This window comes from Desmodus rotundus, chromosome 2 (genome assembly GCF_022682495.2).
Source record: "Desmodus rotundus isolate HL8 chromosome 2, HLdesRot8A.1, whole genome shotgun sequence".
In the NCBI taxonomy this organism is placed as follows: Eukaryota; Metazoa; Chordata; class Mammalia; order Chiroptera; family Phyllostomidae; genus Desmodus; species Desmodus rotundus.
In genome coordinates this window covers 80,022,031-80,035,637 of record NC_071388.1, presented here as the reverse complement: position 1 = coordinate 80,035,637, position 13,607 = coordinate 80,022,031, and the positions used below count along the sequence as shown (strand labels likewise).

General features: G+C 43.3%; 1 protein-coding gene across 5 annotated transcripts in view; it reads left to right on the top strand.

Moving 5' to 3' along the window:
• ST3GAL6 (ST3 beta-galactoside alpha-2,3-sialyltransferase 6) overlaps nucleotides 1-13,607 on the top strand; it is a 97,276-nt gene that overhangs the window by 27,080 nt on the left and 56,589 nt on the right. For all 5 annotated transcript variants that reach the window (XM_024558182.3, XM_024558180.3, XM_024558181.3 and 2 more), the window contains exon 3: nucleotides 12,511-12,610. In XM_024558182.3, coding sequence (XP_024413950.1) covers nucleotides 12,522-12,610 — 89 coding nt within the window. In that variant the 5' untranslated portion in view covers nucleotides 12,511-12,521. The remainder of the gene's footprint in view (nucleotides 1-12,510; nucleotides 12,611-13,607) is intronic.

Sequence of the window (13,607 nt, the reverse complement as noted above, 5' to 3'; positions counted from 1 at the left end):
GCAGTGAGCACACCCAATTTTCAGGGGAGGAGTCAGTCGTCTACTTTGGCAGTGAAGGCTTAGCTCTAATTAGGTGAAAATCTGTCTACATAGGCTAAGGATGAAGTCTGGCAAAAGCCCTGGCTTTCTTGAAAGACTGAAAGAGAAGAGTGTGTGTGTGTTTGTAGAAACTAGCAGCACCTCATTGTTTTCGCAGAACTGGGGGAAAAGGAGAGAAAGTAAGTTAACTGTACGTGTTCTTCTGCTTTGCAGAAAGAAAAAAAAATATTGCTGTATTTAGAAATCAGTCAGAATGTGTTACAGTCGGTCCAATTTGTTGAAATTATACAAATAGTTTTTTTGGAGGGCACATAAATCAACTTATCATTCTCTGTTAATTTACTCAGCAATGTCAGACTTTTACCCCCTCAATTTGTATCAAATAGCAGTAGCTCAACACTTCACATTTAAATTTAGCTTTTTCAGGTGTAATATTGCATATTACTTGATTTTATATACGCTATTTTATACTTTAACTATGGCCTATTGAGCATTTTCATGTCCTTCTAGCAAAATTGCATCAGCCAGACTACTGATTCATTAAGATTTATCTCTTTAATTGCGAAATAAACAGTTTTTTATATTATATATAATGTTTCTAAGTATATTTTAATAAATGCATACATTTACTGTGTATCATTCTCTTGCTTTACTTTGAAAAGCTATTGAGTGAATATATTACATTCATGATGTTATAGTTTAAAAATATAGTTTTATAGTCTAAAAATATAGTTTTATAGTTTCCTATAATGTACAAGTAAAATCCCCGGACAGATCTGAGTTTGAACTCTGACCACTGCTCTGGGAATTAAGCCTCTGGAGCATGGGGGGTGATAATCCGGCCCTGCCCCTTGTTCCTTGTCCTGTGTGCACAGGGCTTAGTTCAGGGCGGGGCATTTAGTAAGTACTTAACTGACCTGTGCCATTATTTACAGGATCATCAGTACCAGCAGGCAGCTTGGTATGGCAATGAGATTATGGACACCTTTGGATCATCCAATTAGTAATAAGGACCACACTTAAAAGAGGGGTAGTAAGTGGATTGAAGAGGACTGAGGCCTCTGCATCTGCCATGGGGGGTCCTTTGTGTCCCTGTCAGGGCTTTGGCTATATGGAGATGGCTGGGTCTAGAAGGCTTAGGGGACCCATGAGACTGGGAGGAATCTAGACATTAATGCACAGCTACAGCTGGAGCTGATGCTCCTACGGGCGTGTGATTGCGGAGAATAGTCATGAACTAAGCAACACATGAACGGGCCGGCAGAAGTAACGCCTGCTTCAGTGCAGTTGGTAGAGTGATAATATGGGTGTAATAATTTACAGTTTTAATTTGAACATCTCACCTAAAATGTTATACGGTATGCTTGAGTGTTATATTGTTAATTACAGAATTACATGCTTATGCTTTTGTGATAAAAGATTTTATAATAAAAGGGGGGCGTTATTTGTGCCTGACTTTGAACAAAGAGGAGGGGAGGCAGGATATAAGATCTGTTGGCCAAATTCTGACAGTCTTGGGCGTGGGTCACTGTGAGCTGAGGAGTGGTGGACACCTGGATGGAGAAGGGCCTCTTCCAGGGCTGAATGGACACGGACTGCCAGCAGGGCCACCTGGTATGGTTGTGGGGATGAGTGTGAACAGGGGCACCCGGCAAAGGGGAAGGTTGTAGCTGAAATCCTGCCCGTGCCAAGTTATGTGGCCATGAGGCTATGTAGCACCAGAGGGGGTGTCCTTTTCTGTTTTTCAGAAAGATGAAATGACTGGGTGTTACTGTTGAGCAGCAGTGCGTTGGGGGTGAGAGGAGACAGAGCAGTAGAAGGGCAGGACATCTGTCACAGAGGAAGTAGATAGCATAAGGGGATGGAATGGATGAGGGACTGGTTTAGGATCCTCGTTACTAAAGAATTTGAAGTTTGGTTGCAGAGCTGCCAGGGTGGCTGAAGGAGAAGAATGCAGACATTGAAGAACTAGGATTGAATCCGGGACCTGGCAGCAGGATCCCAGGCCCAGTAGATATGTCCAGAGTCAGGGCGGAGTTGTTACCAGGGAACCCAAGTTAGAGGACGCTCCCTCCTCAGTTCTTGTTTGTGAGAGATGAACTCAAGCCAGAGACAACACGTATAGTGGAAATGAGATAGCAAGTTTTATGAAATACACTTGAGCACGAAGCTGCAAGCAGGCACCTGGCTAGTCTGAGTGCTCTGACTTCTAGGTTCCCCTCTCCCGCCCCTCTCCAGACCTTGGGATTAATATATACATTTTCAGAGGCTGTCTTTCCCAGATAGTGGAAATGATACATAGAAAATTTCGAGGCTCCCCTCCTGGGCTCTCATGGTTTTTTTCTTGTGATTTTCAGAACGCATGGCTATCTTATCTGACCAGGCTCAGGACTGCTGAATTAATGAGTGAGCCAGGTCTTCCTCTCCCTCCCTGCCTCGGTTTGCAATCTCTCCAGCCTAACAGAATCAGATGAAGCTGTTGAGTTGTTACTGGAGGGCTCCTCAGGCCCCCTTTCATTGGGCCAGAACCAGTCCCAGAGCCTAGAGCAGGGCTGACACTGCATGTGGGCATCACAGGAAGCTGCTGCAGCCAGATCTAAAGGAAACTGGGTGCATGGAGGCCAGGCAGGCGGGGCCTGTGCTTATGTGCTGAGCTTCTGGACAAGTGAGCTTGAAAGATTTTCTTCCTTGGTGTTGTATGATGCTGAGACACCCACAGGGTTTTTACACGTGGTGGATAGAACAATGCTTCCAGAATTATTGCTGAACGCACTTTTGTCTAGTAGATGGTTGGAAAAAAGCAGCAAGAGAGCCTAAAATGAAAATATGACCACTCTCAAGTGACACTCCACGGGTTATTTTTGTGTGGTGGTTTTCATAAGCCATGCTGCTGTGGTCGCGCGGGACTCGGGAGGGTGTGTTGAGTGCACCAAGTGCCCTCTACCTGGACGCCAGTGCTGAAGGTTGAGAGTCACCGCTGTACGACCCTCAACAGAGCCACAGAGGAAAAAAAAAAACGGATTTCTGAATTCCCAAAGAATGGGATTGGGAAGAACAAGGTTGGCAGTAATAGTTTTATTTCAGCACAGTTTGTGACTATAACCTTTCTCTCCATTTCACCAACCCCTAGAATTGATGCTGCTTAAGGAGCTGATGGGACAGACAGATTCGAGAAACAATCTGTAATGTTTAGTGTGATTTGGGAAGGCCGGGCCTGTGCGCATTTGTAAGAGCTCACGTGGCGGGACAGGCGTGGGCTCTGGTCTGTCCGGTAGATGAGGGTTTGAGTCCTGTTTCTGGTACTTACCAGCTCAGGGCAGTTACTGCCGTGCTCAGAGCTTTGTTTTCCTCATCTGAGAATGAGAACTGTGAGGGTTACGTGGGACAGTTCACCCAGAGCATTTATCACAGGCCTTGGTACATGCTAAGCACTCATATTATTTATTCATTTATTTGTTTTTAGAGAGAGGGGAAGGGAGGGAGAAAGAGAAGGAGAGAAGCATCTATGTGAGAGAGAAACATTGCGCGGTTACCTCCCGCCTGTGCCCCAGCTGGGGACCGAACCCACAACCGAGGCCAGTGCCCTGACCAGGAATAGAGCTGGTGACCTTTCTCTTTGAGGGACGATACCCGACCAACTAAGCCACACTGGTCAGGACTCTTTTTTTTTTTTTTTAAATGTAGTACTTTTATATAAAATGATTCTAATCAGCCATTATTTATTGGGCATTTTCCATGTGCTAGGCATTTTGGATAAAAAAATAATAACACGGGCATCTAGTTACAGGATCTGTAACTGTATTCAACAACTGTCTACTTATCATCTTCTATGTGACAGGCTTTATCAGAGGTGCTGGAAATACAACGACAGACCAGACAGTCCTGCTGTCACAGAGCTTTCCGTCCAGTAGGGTAACCACTGTCATTTCTGTTGTGGTCTCCACGTTTCAGTAAATCCACCCCCACTCCCACAGTCCTTTCCCTCCGTGCTCCAGGGTCCTAGAGCAGCCATCTCACACTGTAGTGTGCATAAGGACCAAGCTGAAAGGTGCTTGTTTCAATGCACTTACCTGAGCCTCAGACATTCAGATCAAGGAGGGAATGTTAAGGAGCCCAAGCTAGGGCTGACCCACGGACCTGCTGTGTCTGCTTGGAGAGCGTGGCCCTAGAGCCATTCTCGTACACCAATAACTGACTGGGGCCCTGTCAGGAAGTTACAGATTGGAATTCTCTGTTTTGAGTTCCCCTAATGCTTTTTATTTTAAGAGACAGGATGACACCAGAAATAGAACCCTGAAAATGAAGTGGTCAGAGCTTAAGTCTATTTCTGTCTCTCAAACCATGTGACCTGGGACAACTCACTTCAGAAACTTTAAGTTCCCTCAGTAATCAAGAGCACTTCCCCACACCCACTTATAAAGCTTCTTTTGATCCTTAAGTGAAGTAGACGTACAGTGTTTTTTGAACAAATAAAATGTACTTTTATTTTTAAAGAGCAGAAAAGACTGTAGCCAAGATTGAACTCCCTTACACATACGTAGGTTATTTATATATTGGGTTATATATAATTTAAGAAGAAATAAACATTTGACCTCTGCCAATGAGTCCTACTGTCCCTTGAGGCCTTCTACTCGCAGGTTAGATGAATAATTGCTTTTCTGATATAACTGCAAAGCGTGTGTCAGGGAACCCAGCCTCAGGAGCAGCTGCAGCCAAGAAGCTGGTGTCGGTCTTATTTAAGATCAAGAACTGGAAAACTTGTTTGTTTTAGTAAATGAATCTATATTGAAGGGCCTTATAATTTTTTTTATAGCAGACATTCTACCTGGTTTTCCGCTGAAGAATTTTGCTCAAAGCAAAATGGCCATTCCATTTATAAAGTATAATTAGAGAATTTGTTTATTTATGGCAGCCTTTTCCTGTGAGCGAGCAGAGGAACTATATGTTTATCACGAGGATATTGTGGCTGGCCCAGCTATTTTGCAACTTGAATGTGGACACTTTGAACTGCTTGTGAAATGCAAGAGAGTGGCTAAGCCTCCAAAGTTTTCCTCAGGCGCTGTCTGCAGGGGCTCTTCAAGAGTGGGTTCATTTTACCTTTCGAAGGAAAAAAGAACATTCTCTTACGCTTCTTTGTTTTCAGCTAAACCCTATTTGTGAAGGAAAAACAATTAAAATGTCTGTTACTCAAACTTCTGGGGTCTGTGAAATAATACATAAATTTCCCAAAGAATGTGTTTTGGGGGACTGATAAGCAACTGAACTATAAATACTGAGTTTTCTCTCTAGGTCACATGCTATCTTACCTTAGATGTAAATATGTCTTTTAAAAATTGCTGACACTGGTGTCATCTTTATTGGGTGTTTGAATAAATGATGTTGTTCTGAGTGGAGCCTTAAGTATTTAAGTAGTTGTTTGGTGACTGTTTTGGCCCATGGTAAAATGCCTTCCAGGACAGTCTTAAACATATCCTACATTCATGTTTGGGTGATACCTACATGGGAGGAAAAAAAAGCATTTTGCTGAGGCCTGTCAAAGGGAGGAGACAAGCCAAGCCCACATCAGCTCCCAGTCAGCACTGATAGCCCTGTGTTGTCATCATGAAGCATGAAGCATGGAGCGTGGCCTCTGGCCACACTGTTTGATGGTGTCCTCTCTCGCACATATACCTTCAATTGCCTTTTATGCCGAGCTGGAGTCCAGTTCCTTGCCTGTTCTCAGTTCATCCAGCACAAGTGGAGGAAGGAAAGCTACCGTGTGTTGGACACATCGTAGGGGCCAGTCTCTGGGCCAGCTATCTCGTCTGTCTGTGAGTCATCGATTAAGCACTTCAGCGATACGTTTGACATCCCAATCACTTCACTGTCGTGAACTTTTACTCTGACAATCCCAAGCCTTAGTTCTTTCCATCACTTAGATTTTACCAATGATTTCTCAAGAAACAGAGAATCACACTATTTTTTCCCACTAAATATTATATAATTTATTTCTTGCTTTTTACCAAGATAAATTTAAGGTGATATTTAAAATACCCCCCAATACATCAAGATAGCGTACATCACACTGGGTGAGGAAGACAGAACAAAGTGGAAAGGGAGGCACAGGCCTGAGGCGATGGAAGCAGCAGCCCTGTATGTCCCTCGCGTGCTTTGCTCCCTTTAGCATCAGTGGATGGTGGGCTTTCTGCTGGAGCAACACCCAGTGGCATCTTCCTGTCAGACCAGTAAGAATACAGCACAGGCTGCATTCAGGGTAGGCCAAATATCATTTTGGTTTTCTCAGAACCCATGCATTCAGCTGCATAGCAAAAGAGAACAGCTGGCTTTTTGTTTATGCACACAGACCCAGCAAAAATCCCGAGACTGAAAATCTGCCTTCATAACTGGAGGGCAGGAAAGGACCAAAGAAACTGGCAGGTTACTGCAGTCTGGTAATAAGAGAGTTTAAGGGAATCTGACATACGATGCAAGACAAACTGGGAGCAAACAGAACAGCAGGAGTCTAAGATCAGAAAGAAAAATATTTAGTAGGTACTTGAATTGATCTTCTCCTACTGTGAGAACTACACTTGTAGCTTGAGGTTTAGTTGTTAATGTGGCCACAGTCTTTGGAACCTGGCCAGGTTGTTTAAACCATAAGTGTTGGCTGAGGGAGGTGGTGCTTCCTGGCACGAGGTGGTTCTCCCTTCTTTCAACAGTGTGTGTCCCAGCCCATGTACACTGTGTCTCCGCACGTTCTGACTGCATTAGGGAAACGAACCCACCAGAGACGGAGCAGCTTCTCCCCACCCATGGGTGTGAGTAACTGACTCATCCCCGGGGAACATCCCAGGGATTGTAGGGCTTGGTGCTCTATCACAGTTTGTTGGTTCAGGGCAAGCATTGGGACTGTTGCCATGTCCTTTGCTTTCCATACCTTTACCCCACTGGGCACCTCAGTATCAGTTGCCAGCCTGGTGTACAGAGGAGCTGGGCCCATGGGTTAGTCATTTAAATGTACTGACACTTGGGAAAGCACCTTTGTCCACCAGACAAAGTGGGTTTTCTGGTTTGTAACTCAATCTGTTGCTTAAGGTTTTCATTTTTCCACTCCACCAACCCAGCTGCCTATGGGTTAGATAGGACAGCAATTTTCAACCAGTGCACTACAAGAATTTTTAAAACACGCAACGCCTATTTAGTCAGGGGCACTGACCTCTTTTCCCTCAGACTGTCAAATAAAGAATGACAGCAACCGACACAACAGTAGCTGTCTGATGTGAAGGAATTGAATATATACCAATCTTTTTGGTTATATTGGCTGAAAGGATAGTAAATTTTCTGGTGTTCTGCAGAATTTTAGTCGTCTATGTGTGCCACGAGATGAAAAAGGCTGAAAATCGCTGATATGCGAGATGGAACCTCCATTCAACAGCTGTATGGACCAGGTCACTGCATTGGTAAAGGCGGCCTGGTCCTTAGCCATGCCCGCTCTTCGGTGTGCCCAAACCGTTGTGACAGCTGGTTGCTCAAGTGTGTGCTTTTCCGGACCATCTGCTTCCTGGTTTTCTGGAGGTGTAGATGCCTCCTGGGCAGGGATATAGGAGACAAGATCTGCCTCATGCTCTTGTGAGCCCAAATCTTGTCTCCATAAAGGTGTGTTCAAAATTGTCCACCCCTCCATTTCCATTGTCCAAATCATAAAGTTACTCCCTTTAAAATGGTTCACCTGTTAGTACACAGGATGAATGGTCAAGGTCATGCACGATTACCACCCAGATAGCTCCTAATTCAGCCCGTTGTTCCTGTTTCCACCCAGATAGCATTGGGGGATGGTTGGATGGCAGCTGCCCTCCAGGTAGATGGGTTGTGCTGGCTAGAGCCATAGTCCACCAAGCTCCAGCTGGAACTTCCCATATTCCTTCTTTGCAGACTCAGGGGTAGAGGTAGGAGCACTTGGAGGGTCTGTACATTCAACAGGGCCTAATAATTACTGCATCTCTAAAGAAAGAGGACTCTTGGGCAGAGTGCTCCTCTGTTGTAAGCAAGCGTGCCATTTAGTGAGTGTAGAAGTCTGAGCTGGGGAGAGGCAGGTTGGTGGAACTTGTCTGTTTGCTCCTTGATGGGAAGGGAAGTTCTTAGTAACTGGCTGCTGTTTGGTAAGAGGTTCCACCTGCAGGAGCACTGCATTCATTGTCAATAATTCCAGTCCTATTGGGGTGTATCTGATATCTGCCTCCTTCTATAATTGGGACCAAGACCCAAGGGGCATTCTTTCCTTTTGTTTTTGCCAGAATGCCCAGCCCATGCCTTTTGGAGTTACTGAGACATGTAACTCAGACGGCAACCTAGCCTGGAAGACTCTAAGATCCCTGATCTGTTTCACCAGTACTTTTTACCTTTTCAAAGGCAGCCTGTTGGTCAGCCCCCTAGACCCACATGTGTCCTTAACTAGGTGATATAGTGGGTGAAGGCATTGTGCTAGGTGGAGTATAAATGCTTACCTATACCCCACAATTCCCACAAAATCCTGTACCTCTTTCATATATTTTTTTGTATTGGTTAGGCTAGTACTTTTTGGCTGTGACAGCCTCAGAGACAATGTGGGTCTTACCCAACCAAGCAACTTCAGAGGACTTGACTGTGGTGCCTGGATCTGGAATTTTCTGTGTATTCACTGCCTATCCTCTCTGTTGTAGGTGGTCCAGTGAAGCCTGCAAGGTTTTCTGTAGCAGAAGTAAATCTTCACAGGTGACATTATGTCATCAATATAATGAGGCAATTTCACAGAGATCAGGAAAGAAAACAATGCCAAGTTCAAAGCCACCATCCCATGGCATATGGTAGGACTAAGTAAATGCATTGAGGGAACACTTAGACTGTATGCCCCAAGTGGGAAACATCTTTCTAACAGTTTGTCACTGTGAGGCCATCAGCCTTGCAGCAGCTCCAACCCCTCCAGAAGACACACATACAAGAACGTGATGGATAACCCACACTGAGTGGCAGCTGAATGAAGTCCAGCTTAGATGCACTAAGTGAATGAAGGAATGCAAGTACTGAGAAATGGGGTTTTCCGGTGAGCCTGTACGAGGCATGCGGCTGTCTTGGGTTTCCCATAGCCCCAGCTGTTCATTTAGTTGACAGCCATTGTTTGCCTATTTTAATTTCCCTGATTCGGGAGCAGAGTATTGTCATATTACAAGGACATCAGGTTGGCAAAAATCTGGCAATGATGGGGTCATTTCCGCAGAAGGAGGATGGATGTCGTATGTGCCACAGTCTCTACAGATTTTGTTGCTGCTGCCTTTGATGAAAGTCAGCTCAGGCATTTCAGATGCAGAAGGTTAGCTTTTACTATTGAGAAGCTTCAGTCTTCTTTAGTGATCAAAGACCTGACTTTTAATATTTAAATCCACTAATTAAATCCACTTTAATCTTAGCCAGACCATGCATTAAAAAATTTTTTTCTCCAAAGATTTCTTTTCATAAACCTTCTACAATTATTGCTAAAGCTTTCACCTAAAATCCTTTTATTCTACTTAATCTATTTAATTTATCAGTTCTTAACATTTATGTTTAGGTTACCTACAAAACTTCATGAGACTTTAGACAAAATCAACCTTCATTCTAAGTTATTATTTTTGCTGATCAATTTATAAGCTTAAGTAAAGACACATCTGTCTTAACTAAACCCACAAACTTAAACTAGTTTTAATATCAGATATTTTCCCAAATCTCTTGATCCTGTAAAGCATTTGGATTGGTTTTGATATTTCTGAAAATTTTAGAATACCCAATCCTTAATTTATACAAGTGCTTAATTCCTGTAAGCCAATTAAATGTGGTTCTTTTGCCAGCCATACCGTCTGCAGGTAGAAAACACCACACAAACACAACACATATATAGACACACATGAACATACAAACATGCAAATAGAGACCTCACGGCTTCCGTAAAAGATGTGTGCTTTGTTCAAAGGACCTTTCCTCCCAGAGTACAGACCTTCTCATATCTTTTCTGGTTTCAGTTCTCCCTCTGGTTTTCTAACCCTAGCTTCTGCCTGTAACTGGGTGTCAGTTGCCAGCCCGTAAGAGGGATCAGCCTATAGCTGCAGCCATAACTTTCCTGCCTCGACACAGCGTAGTTCCTCAAACAAGTGCATGAGATGAGCCAGTGTTTGGGGGGCACCCCAGCACTCACAGAGCTGTCTGCATGTATCTGTTATAGAGCCACCCCGCCTCACATGGATGTAGATGGTGAACCTGGAGTTTCCCCTGCAGATGCTTTTTCCCCCAAAGCTCATTTCTCTGGTGTCCCGGCTGGATCACCAATTGTTAGTATGTACAGACCCAGGGGAAAGCTCCAAGAATAAATACCTACCTCCGCAAGTGGAGGGCAGGGAAAGACCAAAGAAACAGGCTGGCCGCTCCAGTCTGGCAATTAATAGAGTTTGTTAAGGGAAACTTCCATAGGAGATGTGTCCTGGGCAGCTGCAAGACAGAACAGATTCCTGCGCCCCCCTGGCAGGTGCCAAAGATTTATATAGGGTAAAAGGGGGGAGGGTGAGGGGATAGTCACAGTACTAGTATGTGAATGCTACCAAGGGTGGGAAATAGTGTGCTTGACCGGGTCAGAGCAATGGCCCGTTCCAGGGCCCAGCATGTAGTGGGAGGCAGGGGAAGGGGTGCTGATTTATGTCAGAATGAACATCGATTCTGATCAGACAGTCTCTAAGTGGGGTTTGCACTAAGCAATCTCCCGCTTCTGTCCTGGGTCCAGTTTGGGGGTCCAGTAGCCGTCATGTTATAGAACAGTCTCTCCTCTATTCTTTACATTTAGAAAACAGAACGATAAAACACACAAACATAGTCAGCCCATATTTTGTGTCATGCATTGTGCCACACGCCTGTCACTTTGGGCAGTCCATCTGGTAGCCCGGAGACGCAGCTCGTGTGCTCGCACCGGGGAGCGTGCTGCCTAAGGTCCACTGGGCCAGGAACTACGTGGAGTGGGGCTGTACACCCTGTGGTCTGATTTAGCCGGTGTTGACTCTTCACAGGCATTGTGCATACTAAGTTAGAAGTATGTGTAAACTAGAATTGGCTCATTTAGTTCACTTGCTTTCCTCTGGCTTAGCCTTCATTTCTAACTGTTTACAGTAGTGGCATGTGGGGTGGTAGCTGTCTCCATAGCGGTGGTAAGCGACAGGTGCAGCACGGGAGGCGAGATTAGCAACATTGACTGGATAATTACTACAGGCTAGCAAACAGCCCCCCACACTCAGTAGTTCCAACTCTAACAGAGCCCAGCACAATGATGGCATTTGTTAAGATGACCTTCATTATCAAGGAAAGTTTGAATTCTGTTCAGTGTGTTCTACTTATGAAGGCAAAGGAGTGCTTTATTTTAAGATTCCCATTTACACTTATTTTACCATTAAAACGGAGGCAGAATTACATCTTTGGAAATGTCTGCAACTAGTCTTGAGCATCCTACACTGCATTGCCTGGTTGAGGTTAGTAGTTAGGAGTGAGAGAATGGCACATGCAGGTGTCTGGATGAACCAGAAACTTGAAGAAAGGTGCAAAGAAATAGTATATCTGTTTAAAGTCACGTGCATTGAAATAGAAGATCTATTACGGAACCATATGTAATAAATATGGGGGGTTTTGCATTTAAATGTGTGTGGAAATGAGAACTTATTTCTGTCTTTGAAGTAAACTGGGACCCAAATAAATGTGTTTTAGGTTTGTGTGTGTGTGTGTGTGTGTGTGTTCTCTAAAGGTTTTTTTCCTTTATTTTTGGGAAAGGATTGTGTCAAGGTTTTTCTGCCTACCAATGTGCAATGAACTGCACTGTCATTTAATACAAAAGCAAGCAGGTAGTTAACTGAATTTACCTGTGCTGTGATATTGAAAAATCACATGGGTGCATCTAAAGGTGTATTTAAAGTTGAGAATGTGGGAAACATTTTTAACAGCTTTTTTCTTAGTTTTTTATAAAATTAGAAAAGGACTTGTAAAAGTTGTAATGTGCAACACTGAAAAGTCGTTTCAAGCACTAAACTGAAGTGACCATTTACATCCGAAGGCATATATTCACTTCCTATTGAGAGAAAGTAGACATTCCTTAATGTTTCTGAAAAAAGGCTTTCAGTATAGAGTAGATGTTTAAAATTGTGTTCCAAATGATTTTTTTTCTTGCCTAACATGAGAAACTAGTAGGGAAGGCCCTAGCTTTGAAACAATGGAACTATTGAGTGGCCTACACATGCGATATGTTGTGTTGATGAAAGATAAGAAGATGGGAGATAGAAAAAATTACTCTTTTCCTGCATATTTAGTGGGTATTTTGAAAATAATAGGCCTGTACCATTTTCTTGTACTTTTCCCTTTCTGTATGTTTATTCACCGTACTTATGTGGGAGCCACTGGGTAAAGCCATCTGTATGACGGTCTTGCCTCTGGACTTCATTCCCTGTGTTCCAGGTGGGCCAGCCATGCGAGGGCACCTCGTGGCCATATTCCTGAGTGCTGTCTTCCTCTATTACGTGCTGTATTGTATATTATGGAGAACAGATGTCTATGGGTAAGTTTCACTTTTGCAATTTGAAAATCACTTCCAAACTAGTCTGTCACACAGACACGCAAATAATATTAGAGGGGCCTATGAAAGAGCCCTGAACATTTTGAAACTTTTCTAGCTTTCCATTATAAGCTGAGGTTTTACCATTCTATTGCACTGTACGTTTTATCTCTAACCATTTAAAAACTGATGAGCAACACCTTTTTATTGACTTTCCAGTGAAGCGGTGGTGTTGACCATCTTTGGAATATAACATTCTTTATGTATTATTTTTTCTCCTTGAATCGATGGAGTAATTCTTGGACTCAATGGTACTTGACTTTAAGAGCCTAAAATGCTTGGATGAGAGATTGTTTCATAAAATGTAGATACTACATATGGTTTCCTTTGTTTAAGAATATTTGCTGAATGATGATATATGTATATTTTGGAACAACTTTGACTTGATAAAACTTTGAAGAGGTAAAGGTAGTTTTATTGCAGAGAAAAGTTCTCTAGATTTTTCCCCTTTTCCCCATTGTCAGTTCTTTGTCTAGGAATAAAGTTTTGCTGACCTTTAAGACTGAATGGGGGGTAGTATATGATTATATCAAAATAAGTCACATGACAACTTCTTGTCTTAGACAAAGTTTAGCTCTTTTTGCTAGTATTTCAGTAATAGATCCTCGATCATGTTTCTAGCTTGTGCTTACTAGGTAAAAATATAAATCAGTACTTCTGCATTTAATATCATCAGTGGTTGATCGTAAAATAATTGAAATGCTGTTCATGCAAGAAAGTTAGGCAAAAGGTTGCTGGAAAATACCCAATGCCAGGTGGGTGTGTAGGCCATACTTTTAGACTTTGGACTTAAATATTGAGCTAGAGAACTTAGTCTGATTATACAGTACATAAAAATTATACCACAGGAATCTCCCTCCATCTCTGCCACCTCCTGTCTTTTTCCCACACTTAGTAATGGAAGAAAAGAACAAAAGAGAAAGAAGCTACTTCCCTCTTA